Here is a 14,061-nt window from a genome sequence, read left to right as displayed (position 1 = left end):
TACGCCACTGACTGAAGTTACTGCAACAAGAGCTTTTTTATTTAGTATTTAGCTTTCTTATATCATTTAAGTTTTAATTATTTACTGATGTTTATTTAAATGTTTTATATGCTGTAGTGTGCCGTTTCACTGATGGATTTGCGCGTTAAACATTGACGGATGTTTCATCCTCATTTATTTCAGATATCATATTTCAATTATTTAACAATTTCAAGTATTTAAATAAGGTCTATATTTCTCTTCCACTCGTCATGTGGTTGCTACACGCAAATATAATAATATAAATATTATTTATATAAATAATATATATTTCTCAACCACCGCACCACCGCGGTCGATTTGTCTATTACCACCACAGTGGTAAAAAACTGCCACCGTCACAGCCCTATGTATAAAGTTCTTTGTTCTGATGAAACCAGAGAAAGATATTTGGAAAAACGCTTGTAACCAAACAGTTATTGGCCACCATTGACTACCATTGTAGGAAAAATGACAAAGGTAGTAAAAAGTGTCCCAGAACTGTTTGCTTTCTTACATTCTTCAAAATATCTTATTTGGTGTTCAACAAAAATAAATTTATAAGGCAATTTCCCTACTATGGTAGTCAATGGTGGTCAAGAACTGTTTGGTTATAAGCATTCTTGCAAATATCTTTCTCTGTGTTCATCAGAACAAAGACATTTAAAAAGATTTAGAACAACTTGAGTAAAAGGGTGAGTAAATGATGACAGAATTTTCAATTTGGGGTGAACTGTCCCTTTAAGTTAAATCAGGATACAGTAAACTAGATATAACTTTTAAACAAAGAAGCTCTGGAGAGTGCCTTCTGAAGACAACCCTTGCGATCATGACCATCCTTGACAAAAGCCAGATTTGCTTCCTGTGCCAAACACTCAACAAAGGAACAAGGGGATTCGCAAGATAATTCCAACTTGCTTTTAATGTATAAACTTGTATCCTTAGCTTCCAGCTGGGGTACCATTTACACAACATGTCTGCTTTCTTGCAAGTCGCTATGGAAAGAAAAAAAAAATGCCAAGATGATACATTACACTTTAGCAGCAGTACTACAGAGTTCCAGCATGTTCTCTGTGGTTGTCATAACCACACTAACACTACATAAACTTCATGTTGATATGACAACAAACGAAACAGACACGGCACTACAGCGCCCAGATTAAAACAATAGGGAGAACAATACAAACACAAATGTAGTAAATTTCTCTTAAAACCACACAGTGTTACTTTGTTACTTTCAATCAAGCTTCTGCCCAGAAAGACAACAAAATAAAACATGTCTGCACGTATTTTGTTTGGGAAAAAAAAGTTGACTAAACTTGTTTATACATTTACATTGTCACGGTGCTTGATATGATTTCTGGGCTATGATGATATGGGAGTAAGGCCAAGTCAAATTTATGAAGCTTCAGCTTTGTTTACAAGTTTGATGAGAAAGGATGGTAAACATTTCCACATCTATTATCGTTAGGAAATGAATGTGAGGATTTCTACTTTAACCGGATAAGGTTATTCCACATTGCTAGTAAAAGAAAAGCAAGATTTTGTCTACTTGATTACTTAAAAATTAACAAAATAAATCTACTGTAATCCCTATAAGATCAGGAGGAAAAATACCTTAAAACCTGAGCTTACAAACTCTTATCCTAAGAGGACACCTGGACATACCCAGGGTCACACTAGCCAAAAAGCTCTCCGAGATTTTAAGTGCTTTTCCATTCTGCTGATATTTCTGTTTAGATTCCCAGAAAAGTGTTTGTTATCCTCTTGCATGATCCCATGAGTCACTGAATGTTTGACGGCAGAGGTCAGACACGTACAATGCCCATATGAGCCAAACTGAACCTGTGGACTATTTTCTCTATTCTCCCTTCAGCTTCTATCCCTCCACATCCACTCATTTCTTCTCATGCTGCTCTCAGAAAGCATCCGCAAATCTCACTGCATTTCTGGGTCAGTCTGAAACGATTTCAGCATCATCTCAAAGACATTTGTCACCCCGTGCGGGGTTCAGAGGATGTGCTAGTTATCCAAATACAGGACTGAGAACAGACAGAGATCCTGACATCCAGTCTCTCACATCCTCTGAATATAACTTAGAAAAAGACTTTGAATCAAAAGTTTTTTCTTGTGCTACTTTTGTATAACGTATCAGTTGACATTAAGTTTGTTAATGTGCTAGTATTTGTTAACGTGCGCCTGAAATTCCTTCGTGAATAACATCGCAACTTCTAAAGTTCAATAACGTGAGCTTAAGTTTGCAAAGGCCTCATTCAACGAAATCCTCACTGTGTCTGACCTTTCTAAAAGAATAAATCTGATTAAAACAAATGGCGCTAAAGACGAGCCAAAGAATGACCATGACATTCTGAACAAAAGTTAACATCTCACTGGAGATGAATGTTTTCACCTCCTGCTGAGAGCGATCTAAAGCCATTCTTTAAAACATTCCTCTCTGATTTTCCTTTGTATCCAAGAGGACAAAATATTGTGACCAATTGGTTGTAAGTATTGTGACTTATAAGAGAACTAGGCTGGTCTTTAAGTGTTGCATTTTGTCTTCTGGGTCTCAAGACAAGATATGACCCTCAACATGAAACGCAGAAGAGAAAGAATAAACCCCCAGTGGGACAGATGTACCTGAAGTGGGCCTTGATGTTACTGGGGCTGGAGGATCGAGGTTGCACCTCCTTCTCCTGCTTTTCCCTTAGGATGCGTTCAGCCAACAGAAAGTAAGTAGCAGTGATGTGGTTATACTTGTTTGTCTCCAGGGCCCTAGAGAGAGAGAGAGAGAGAGAGAGCGAGAGCGAGAGAGAGAGAGAGAGAGAGAGAGAGAGAGAGAGAGAGAGAGAGCAAGAGAGAGAGCGCGAGAGCGAGCGAGAGAGAGTGAGAGAGAGAGAGAGAGAGAGAGAGAGAGAGAGAGAGAGAGCAAAGAAAGTGGACAAATGAGGAGAAGATACAGACTGTCTGAGAGAAACACTAGTTCAGACAACACAATTCAACATGTCAGCTACAAGCAGACCTCAAGGACCTCCAGACACAAGTGGTTGCATTCAGCTTAAATCAGAGATGGGAGGCATAAGCAACTCAATGACTGTGAGCCTTAATCCATTTGAGGGCTCCAGTCTCTGTACAACTTCAATACTGATTCTTTCAGAATAACTGACTTTCTTAACCATATATACTTGGCATTATTGTTTAAAAACACTACTTTTGTGTAACATTCTGTGATTGTGTAAATCTCAAAAGCCTTTTAGTTGTCATTATGAAAGTTATGACCTGTAATGTAAGGAATTGGTGATTGTACTTAACAATAAAAAATATGGGGTTTTGAACCCATAAATAAAATATCCTTAATTTAATTGTTAATTAAACTTGTCAACCTACGAAACCATACACTTGAAAACAAAGTTGAATTAACTTAATTTTTAAACTTAATTTTTGTATTATCCTTCATAAAACAAGACCTACTGGTCTTAGGTCATTTTCCAGGTCAAGTAAATGTATCTTGATTTAAAGGGACAGTTCACCCAAAAATCATTCATCATTTGCTCCACCTCTTGTCATTTCAAATCTGTATGACTTAATTTTCTCTGCAAAACACAAAAGAAGATATTTTGGTAACTAAACAATGGCGGAACCCATTCACTTGCATTGGTTTTGTGTTCTAACAATAGAAGTGAATGGGTACCGCCATTGTTTGGTTACCAAAATATCTTCTTTTGTGTTTTCCAGAAAAAATTAAGTCATACAGATTTGAAATGACAAGAGGTTGTGTAAATCATGACAGATTCATTTTTTGGGGGAACTGTCACTTTAACACCGTGTCTACATCGGACGCTGCGCAAAGCGACACGATAAAACCATTACGCATTAGAACCCATTATAAATGTACGTTTTGTCCACACTGGATGCGGAACGATGCGACACGACACGACAAACCCCCAGCTAGCACACATATGTCTGTAAGTATGGAAGCATATTGGAAGCTATTTTCAATTTGAAATGCAATACGCAAAATGGCAATGCAGTATGTAAAATGACAATGCAATTGTGTATTAAATATACATTTTAAATAACATACAGGTATGTGCAACATTAAGTGCAAAATGAAAATAAAAATACAATTATATCAATTACATTTGTAAGTTCCTACACTAGTTTTAATATGTTATTTAAATGGATATTTTTAACGGTTAAGATGCAAAATGAAAATGAAAATGGTATTTTCCATAAATGTATTAACACGTTGAACATTTGGGATTGCATTTTCATTTACACACAGCGTGTTGGGTGTTGCAAAATTCAATGTGGATTTGAAAATGCATTTTGAGCTGGCCACGCCCCCTGCCCGGTACAGCGTCATTGTGTGACGGCGGAGCCAGCATCGCTCGTTACGTGCATGGATGTGTGGCTGCAGAACTGATAAAAACATTAAATCGCATGCACACGAAATGGAGCACAAAGACCAAAATTACTTGTTTTTTTAATATTATTACGTGTCCGTAGATGATAGAACTAGTAGCTACATTGCTAGAACATCTCGTAGAGAATTCCTTATCAAGCGGTGAGCTTGCCTGTTGAATGTCTCATAATCACTATAAGTTGACTTTCTCATACGCGTTTTCATCACGAACACATTCAGTATTTCGATTATTGTCTTTTTTGTCACAATATCTTCATACAATCGTTCAGAAATGGTCGTTTTGTGAGACCACTCTTCAGTAACTAACTGTACAATCACAAACGTGATCCATCTATGTGAAAAAACACCTGTCTGTACTGTGCTACTTTCGTGCTGGAGACACTGTAAGGGGAGAGATTATGCACAAATATACATAAACATTGCCAAAGTGAAGATCTGCCCTTACAAAAATAAACCTTGGTTTCTTATTCATCCGGATGCTGCAGTTTGGGCTGTGACAGATCCACTGTAACTCAATTCCTGAAGTTACAGAAACGTTTCAAACGTTTTCTGAATGATTATGTTAAGATATTGACTAAGACAACAAATACCGAATGTGTTTATGATGAAAACGTGTATGTGCAAGTGATTTAACGCTATCATCTCTGCGTGTTTTCAACACCTCAAAACAACACAGGTAACAAGCAATGCTGGCTCCGCCTTCACGCAATGACGCTGTATCGGGGAGGGGGCGTGGCCTGCTCAAAATGCATTTTCAAGTCCACATTGAATTTTGCAACACCCAACGCGATGTGTGTAAATGAAAATGCAATCCCAAATGTTCAACCTGTTAATGTTAATGCATTTAGGGAAAATAACATTTGAATTTTCATTTTGCTACAGTTTTGCTTGACTATCTTAGAGCGTTAAAAATACCAATTTAAATAACACATTAAAACTAGTGTGGGAACTGAAAAATGTAATTGATATAATTGAATTTTTTTTTTTCATTTTGCACTTAATGTTGCACATACCTGTATGTTATTTAAAATGTATATTTAAATACACAATTGCATTGTCATTTTACATACTGCATTGCCATTTTGCGTATTGCATTTCAAAATGAAAATAGCAACCAATATGCTTCCATATGTAAGATGTCTGCTAAAGATCTGGAAAACATCTGTGTAAAAAACATCTGCTAAACATCTTAGAAAGAGCAGTTTTACATCCATTCTAAATCAAAAACATCTTACAGACGTCTCCTAGATGTCTATATGACATCTGAAAGCAGACGTCTCAGAGACGTATTGCAGATGAACAAACTATGTATTGCAGATGCCTTGCAGATGTAAATGCAGACGTCAAATAGATGTCTGCCAGATGGAGTGTGCTATCAGGGCCATTAAAAACAAGCTGTGGTCGTGTCGCATCGGTCGCGGCCGGTGTAGACACGGTGAAAAAAATGTTGGCCTGTGTTCAGAGCTCAGCTCTGCTTAGTTTTCTAAATGAAATAAGTGTTAAGCATGACTAGAAGAGTTAGAACCACAAATCTGTTTTATATAGCTTCCATCTGCATTTTGCAAGACACTTGTACGCTGTATTTTAATACTATCACACGATTACAGTACACTGAGGGACCCTTTGAGGTGACCGACTTCTCTCAGTGGGGTTTTCCAGCTGCCAGCGAGTACTATCAAAGACAGAGAGCAGAGACTGATGACTGCTTTGAACCGTCCCCCAGCATGCATCTCTCTCGACGAGTCTGTACAGCGGGAATCTTCCGCAGACTGTTCATTTCATGCTCCACTGGCAGTGGGATGAACTTTTTTAGCACTTATGAAAAATGGCAGAAAAAAAACATGCAATCCTTTTTAGTGACAGTTTACAAAAGGCGACGGAGGTATGCTTCCAGTCAAATTCATCTTATATTATGACAGATAGACAAGCTTTTATGAATGACTTCAATCTGAACACTCGAAATGACAGAAACAGGACTGGAGGGGGGTAAAATGAGGCCAGGAAGATACGCAAATGCTTAGTCGCACATCTTCACTGAAACTTACTCGATGATGTTTTCTCTATCTGCGATATCACCCAGCACCATGCGTTGGATGATGCCGTTGTGTTCTTCCTCTGACAAGTTCTTGTGAGACACCAATGGGGTGCTATACTTCGTGGCTGGAGACGGATCGACGCCTTGAAGCCACGCGTGGCACTCGATCTCCTCCAGCGATGCTCGCCTCTTCGGATCCCTTTGAAGCATCCGGTTTATCAGGCTGTGAGGAACAGAAAGAAGAGATGATGAAAAAAGTGTCTTGAACATGCAAGTACACCTCTAGACGCTGGTCAGGGTTTTATAGGTGATTCTCGATTGGAAACCCCGGGCTACTCCACTTATCGATCTGAGAAAAAGCCCCATAATTCAGCTCGTTAAGTTCTCATGTTTCATTGGCTTTATAACTCAAAGTCCTAATTCACCAAATGCTAAGCTGGGCGTCTAACAGTATAGTGCTCAACAAACTGTGATGTCACAAAGCTTGCAGTGCAGACAGCTCTGCCTGGAATAATGTGAGTGATTTCATTCTGTCAAGTTGAGGTTTCAGTGTTAAAAATAGCTCGCAGTGTAGACATTAGTCATGAACGGTATTACTGGTGTCCACATCGTGCCAACATTTGTCTGGTTAGCCCGATTTTCAAGTCAGATAAGATTAGACCATATCTTTCCAGTCACAGTACATACTCTCTTTCTCTACAGCAAGTTTCAAATGAAACATTTTCTACTCAACGTTAACGCGTTAACGCATGCAATACATTTTTTCAAATTAAAATGTAAAAAAATCTTAGGCCATTAACGCAACATCTGTTTTTTCTGTCATCATTGTCTAGCGTTACATTATATAGTCACGCTCTTATTCATATAAAGGCCTTTCAACTATTTAGGCGTAATTTGAAATGGTTGTATTGACACGCCCAGTATAGATTGACAGCTTTTGGCTGTGGAACACGGCTCGACGCAACGCGACAGCGGTCCCATCCGGTGTACACATGGGCTAAAGGCTGCGTCAGACAGCGCACCAGTATTAAATTCTCTTTCGTGCTTGAATGAACAAAAACACACAAGACTATCAACAACAAACCACATTTTGTCTAATATTTTCACAAGCAAAGTTGTCAAGGAGTTAAATAAAGTCTTAAATGAATGCAAAGAGTAGTGAAAATAGGAAGCGCGTTAGACCTGATTAGAGCGGCAGGTCTTAAAAAAAATCTATGTGATTTTGTAGCTTTAATGAGGATTCTTCTGTATTTCATGTATAGCAGTAAAGACTGTAAAGTGTTTGAGAACTTTATTTATTATTCTTTATATTTCCTACCTGTTGAACATTATGCTTATTATAATGGGTTTGATTAGTAGAAAAATATATATATATTTAATAAAGACATTTACATTTAGCAGACGCTTTTATCCAAAGCGACTTACAGATGAGGGAAACAATGGAAGCAATTGGAACAACATAAGGACAACAAAAAGCATAAGTGCAAAAAGAAAATTGGTCTCATATAGCCTATCACAGTATACAGAGCTAAGTTTTTTTTTTTTTTTTTTGAAAGAGTAGGAAAGAGATAGAAGTCAGAACTGATCAGTCCATGTGTTGACAGAAGAGATGTGTTTTCAGACGGTTTTTAAAGATGGCTACAGAATCTGCTGATCTTGTAGCAGCGGGTAGATCATTCCATAAATGTGGAACCGATCCCGAGATGGTACGTGAGAGAGATCTTTTACCTTTTTAGACATCAGTTCCAAAGCCAAAAATATTAGAATGTTGGCTTTCATTCATAAAATGATGCTGTTAAAGAAATGTGTTGTTTCTACATTAATTTGGAGATAAAATGTGAAATTATTAGAATGTAAAAGTATATTTAAAAACATAAAGCTGTTTCTGATTATTTAGTTGTGATTGACAGCACTAAAATAGCAATAAAATAAACATGTTAAACAAAATAGTGTGTTCAATTTCACTATACGTGTGCAATTAATCGCAGTTAATCGCAAGAAAAGGGTGCGATTTATCGCGATTAACACATGTAATCTATTGACAGCCCTAACTCAAATATTTTAATACCTTATTTGGCCAATTCCATGCAAATGTCAACCTTATCATGAAAATTAAGTTTTTACCAAAGGTTTTCACCATACTAATAGAGTAGAATGGTTTAAATACCCATGTGAAGTTTTTAAAGCATTTTTATTATTAAAGCATGATTTTTCATAGTCAGGTAGGTAGAATAACTAGGGATGCACAGATATGTCAATTTTGGCCGATAACGATAACCGATAATTCTTCAACATTGGAGGCCAATAACCGATATATTGGCCGATATACAGTATCTAAATTTTAATATAACATTTTCTGTGACTGAAAATATTTTTTTTCACCTGAAAATAATGTACCAAGCCTACTTTACAATAATTAAAGATTCTTTAACTTTTAAACGTTTCTGGTATAATGTTTATTTAAGTAACAAATTATAGATGTTCTACCAGAGCAACCCAGAAAAATGTTCTTTAGCCACAAGTCTAACAGGTCTCAAGACAGAAAGCATTCAGACAGTCGGCTTCAAAAAATATGCTTTTGTTCCCATAATTTACACATTCATAAATATCAACATACTACATCAACAATGTTTTTCTAATCTAATTTTCTAAGCAGTAAGTAAATGATCATGACAGAAAGACAGTACTGTTCTGGATTTTAACTGCGAGCAGCGTGCATCTGAAGCGGTTCAACTGGAGGAAATGATTAATAATTTATCGGCTATAATATATCGGCCGATACCGATAACATTAAAAATGACCATTTATCGGCCGATACCGATATGGCCGATAATTTATCGTTCATCCCTAAAAATAACTATTTTATGATCAATGAAGCGGCATCCCTTCTCCATTTGTTGGGTATTTTTGCTTCTGGTTTATGCATTTTACCTCACAGAAATCCTGTGAATGTCGTCTCTAAACAACGGTTGATTGTAGGACAAAATGGCGAATAGCAACAGGCGCATAATATTGGCGTTATGATTGGTCCGTCGCCTGTCAATCAAACTCAACACGAAGGGTCAATTGCCCATTTGATTTCGAAATTCACTAAGTGTGACTATATTGTCGCTCGACCTTTTTAGTCCCCTTTATATTACTAATGTTCTTGCAGTCACTTAAACAGGTTATATACGGTTATAGATACTGTCTTTTCAAAGCAAAGGCAGTAGCATTTCTATTATCAGCTGAAGTGAAGCCAATGAAGCTCATATTAGCCGAGGGAAAACAACTCCGGCTGCTGTTTGAGACCAAGTTCGAACGGGCACATCAGCATTCAGCGCACGCACGCGGCAAAATTGCAGCCCAGCCACCATGAAAGAGCCGAGGAGATTGGGCGAGCTTACAGGAGCAGTCTGAAAATCATCGCTGCGGAGATGCAGAAACGGCCAGCCTGCTTCAGCCATTATCTGCAAGCAAGAAATTTGTTAAGAGAATAAATAGATTCGTGAAAAGATAATGAGCCTGTTTGCCTCATCTTGAATACACTGCCAGACTCTTATCATCAGACAAAATATCTGAAATTTTCCATTACGGTGCTAAAAATGGGATGGGGAAGAACGGGACTCTTTTAGAACAGAACTGAAGGGATTAAAGCCACAATTTCCCGTTGTCACAATTGGATAGCAGAAGAGACGGCATGCAATGACTACGCTTCCTCTCCAAGACATATCATACATAACCACAGTCATTGGCCAGCCTGGTAACAACAGCTGTCATTAGAGTAACATAATAAGGGTGTAATTATCAAAAGCAATGAGGTCCAGATGTAACCTTTCAATGACGACTTACAAAGACCAGAAGAACAAACTGTACACTGCGTATGACATCTGAAACAATTATGTGTCCGTAAAACCTGCCAGAGTTCTTTTAAATACTAAAATATATTTTACACCTCATTTTATGTGCTGAATAATTCCCGATCATTATTCCAGAATAATGTACATTAGGGTGCTCTGAAAATATCAACCAATGGTGTGAAGTTGAGGCGGGACTACCTGCAAATTTACCGTACAATGTCAGACGGAAAGTGAAGGGATGGCAGGAATGTTTGGGAACTCAAGTACTTGCAAAGTACAGCAATGACTAATCCTGAATGCAGTGATCGAGCATGAAAACACAATTTTTATCCCTTCAAACAGTTATACAAAGCACAACTCAATGGAACAGGCTATGCTTTTAGACATTTTTTAAAAGAGCCATTTTATACTTGACACGCCATATTAAAAGCGCAACGTTTAAGCCAAATTGAAAATCGAGTCAAAGCCAGCTGTTACGGAAATAGCGGGGACGCTTATTTAGGAAAATTATGGTAATCTGCAGGACATGAAGAGAGACTGTGACAAAACACAACCTGAATAAAAAATTGTATTCTGCTTGATGCCACTAGTAGCACAAAACTTGCGCACTTCAGGTTATAATCAAGTATTTATTTTCAACCCAGCTTCAATTTTTACGCGCAATACTCATGAAATATTCATGATATGATGGAGCTTTCCATTTCTGCACTTCACAGTGGAAAACGGCATCAGCTGAAGAAAGAAAGAAAAGGCTGTAGGGCTAAAACATTTATTTCTTCTCTGTGAGGATTTACGTGCTTCCCGCAACCTGGGGATGACAATCACGCCTTAGGTAGTCGCTAACTACATCATGGCCTCTTGAAAAAGGGCATTTTATTGCTTAAATTATTCTTATCAGCTGACGACAAGCCGAGATTGCACAACAGCTTGAGGTTTGAGTGCCTTGACATCGGAGGGCTGCGTCTCAATAGCTTGAATTTCACATGCAAATCGAATGTGTGAAAACTGAGGTAGTTGTTTAATGAGAGCGAGAATATTATGCAACCAGGCGGTGACTAAATTAATCTGCCTGACAGAGTCGCCTTAAAAAGCCCTGAAGATAATAACCCGATCCAGACAAAAGGGTTTAAAGCAGACATCAAAAGAGACTCTGACAGGCTAATATTCAAAAACATGAATGAATCAAATAAATGCTAAAAATACTGAAACATTAAACAAAACGCTGTCAATGCAGCAAGAGATAAAAATGTGAATGTTTGTCTTTCGCGGCTAAACTATAAGTACACTATGTGTAGGTTTATATAAACTATAAGAGTAAACAAGGAAATCTGCATTGTGAAAATCTGCCACTCTTTATTCTGTTTAACACAAAAGAAGATATTTTGAGAAATGTCTCAGTGGTTTAGTGTCCATATACAATGGAAGTCTGTAGGGTCCAGTGTTGGTTGGTTACCAACATTCTTCAAACTATCTTCTTTTGTGTTCAGCAGATGAAAGGTTTGGAATTGAGAGTGAATAAATAATGGAATTTTCATTTTGTGGTGAACTATCCCTTTAAGCTTTTATATCATTTTAACTTTAGTGAAACATTAATCAACTAACATGTCATATTCAGAGTCTGATTTGTTGTCTCGGTGCAGTTGCTTCGGGTGTGTTGAAGCTGAAACGTCGAGATCATGCACAGACTGCTTCTCTTTCCGCTGCCAGACTGCTGTCAGCAACCACTTCCCATGAGACTCCACACCGCTCGCGTCTCCAGCATGGCAGAGAGCCGTGATAAGACTCCAGCTCAATCCTTATAATGACTCTATCATTGCTAAATGATTCAGACCGATGCTGCTAGCCTTCACTCTGTCACAGACTATCTCAAGGTCAAGACCCAGGATGTCTAATCTGTCCAGTGGCAAGAGATCAACATTTACATGCTTTACACATTTCAAAAGCAAATTACAGCGAATCCAAGCCGTATGTTTTTATCAACCAGTGTGTTAACTGGGTGCAGGGCTCTAGAGTGCGACCAATTTGGTCGCACATGCGACCTTATTTCTCAATGGTGCGACTAAGAAAAATCTGAGGTCGCACCGGTGCGACCAGCCGTTCGAGGGAGAAAAAAAGTCTCTGCGACTCTGAAAGTCTCCCTGTCATTCAACAACAGACACACATTAGGCCCATATCGTGGTCTAAACCAATCAGAGATAGTGAAGGGCGGACCCCCCTCTGATTGGCCGTGGTCCAGATTTTCCTGTACGTGTGTGTTCCAGAGGTCGCGTTAAACGAAAAGTCTCTGTCATTGACTAAAATTTTTTACCAGTGACGGAAAAATCTGAAGGCCGTCCGTCCGTAATTTTGATGGATTACAATGAGGGCAATTTGTAACTCCCCGTTTCCCTTCATTAGAGCGTGATGCTCGCGAAGGGGCGTGCGTGTTTTCACCTGTCATTGTTACTGACTAGACATATGTGATGCGATCTGGGAAAACCAGTCGGATGTCGCGCTGGGAAAGACAGTTCACCTATCAAAGTAAACCACATAACATGAAGAATGAAGGAGTAGCAATGCACATTTCCCGCCAGTCCTGTGTAAACTACGGCATGCAAAGTTTTTTATACAATGTTTTTGTGAGATGACAGAGCTCCCCGTCTGCAGCACCGGGAGTTATCCGATCGCAAAACATACAAGGGATGATCATGAGTCCAGACACTATGCACATGATAAACAATGTAAAACTTGCTTCACTGCTTATTAGTTGTTATCCGTAATGTTTGTTAGTTTCCTTGTGTAGTGATAATGGCAGAGCTCTCGTTCTTTAAGTGTGCCCTGCACCATTTTCCTTACTTTCGTTTTATTCAAACGGTTTTGTACAGTATTTTTATAGACTTCAACACTGGGAAATGTTTTTTTATTAAATTGTTATTAGAGTAAGACTTTTACTACTCTAAAGTGACTTTTACTTGTGATACTGGACTGTTGTGCTTTTATTTTCATCACTTAACTTTAAACCCGTTTTCCTCCAAATTCCATTCCTGAAAATCATAGCGCTTCAGCCGACCTCAGCCATCACTTTTGTTATATACGTACAATGAGCAAAATAAAAACTGATTTGGAAAGGGCTTGAATATGGTATCAAAAACTGTAATATATAAATTTGCACCATGTGTTGGGTTTTCCCAGATCGAATCACATATGAACATAAACATTAAAACATTAAATATATAGATGAATATAAACAACAACGGCTTTATTGGGCATACAGTTGTATTAAAATACAACAAGTTCCGAGACGCAAGTACAGCGTGATGACGTCACGAACATACTAATTACCATGTAAAGCCACCTTGCACCATAGAGACGGGTAATAACAGATTATGGCGGATTTTTTACGAGCCTGTCAGTCAAAATGACGGACAATAAAAAAGTCTAGCGCAACCTCTGGTGTGAAAATGCGTGTGCTGCAGTCAGACAGAGAGGTGAGGAGCCTATAAGCCCATCAGTTAAACAGAGTGGATGTAGCCGCGGATGATGAGAGAAGATGAAAAGAACGATTGACAACTTTTTCGTGAATAATGTTAAGTTAAGGCCTGATCCGTCCGAAACTCATAAGCGATGCTCTGACACGGAGCCATCAACCTCCCAGGTTATGTCCGTTTATCTTGAGATGTTTTAAGTTTAAGTTTCAGTTCAGTGAAGCACTTTAAGCACCAACACTTTTTCAGTAAGTTACCTTTCTTGTAGAATTGTGCTTC

General features: G+C 38.3%; 1 protein-coding gene across 1 annotated transcript in view; it reads right to left on the bottom strand.

Moving 5' to 3' along the window:
* Nucleotides 1-14,061, bottom strand: part of snrka (SNF related kinase a) — a 56,324-nt gene that overhangs the window by 4,217 nt on the left and 38,046 nt on the right. Inside the window, exons 4-5 of the mRNA XM_057340276.1 lie at nt 6,490-6,702; nt 2,659-2,793 (exon numbers count right to left, since the gene is read on the bottom strand). Of these exons, the coding sequence (XP_057196259.1) occupies nt 2,659-2,793; nt 6,490-6,702 (348 nt within the window). The remainder of the gene's footprint in view (nt 1-2,658; nt 2,794-6,489; nt 6,703-14,061) is intronic.

Source organism: Triplophysa rosa, linkage group LG8 (assembly GCF_024868665.1).
Source record: "Triplophysa rosa linkage group LG8, Trosa_1v2, whole genome shotgun sequence".
Taxonomy (NCBI): Eukaryota; Metazoa; Chordata; class Actinopteri; order Cypriniformes; family Nemacheilidae; genus Triplophysa; species Triplophysa rosa.
Note: the sequence above shows the minus strand (reverse complement) of the source record. Positions and strands in the feature narration are given on the sequence as shown.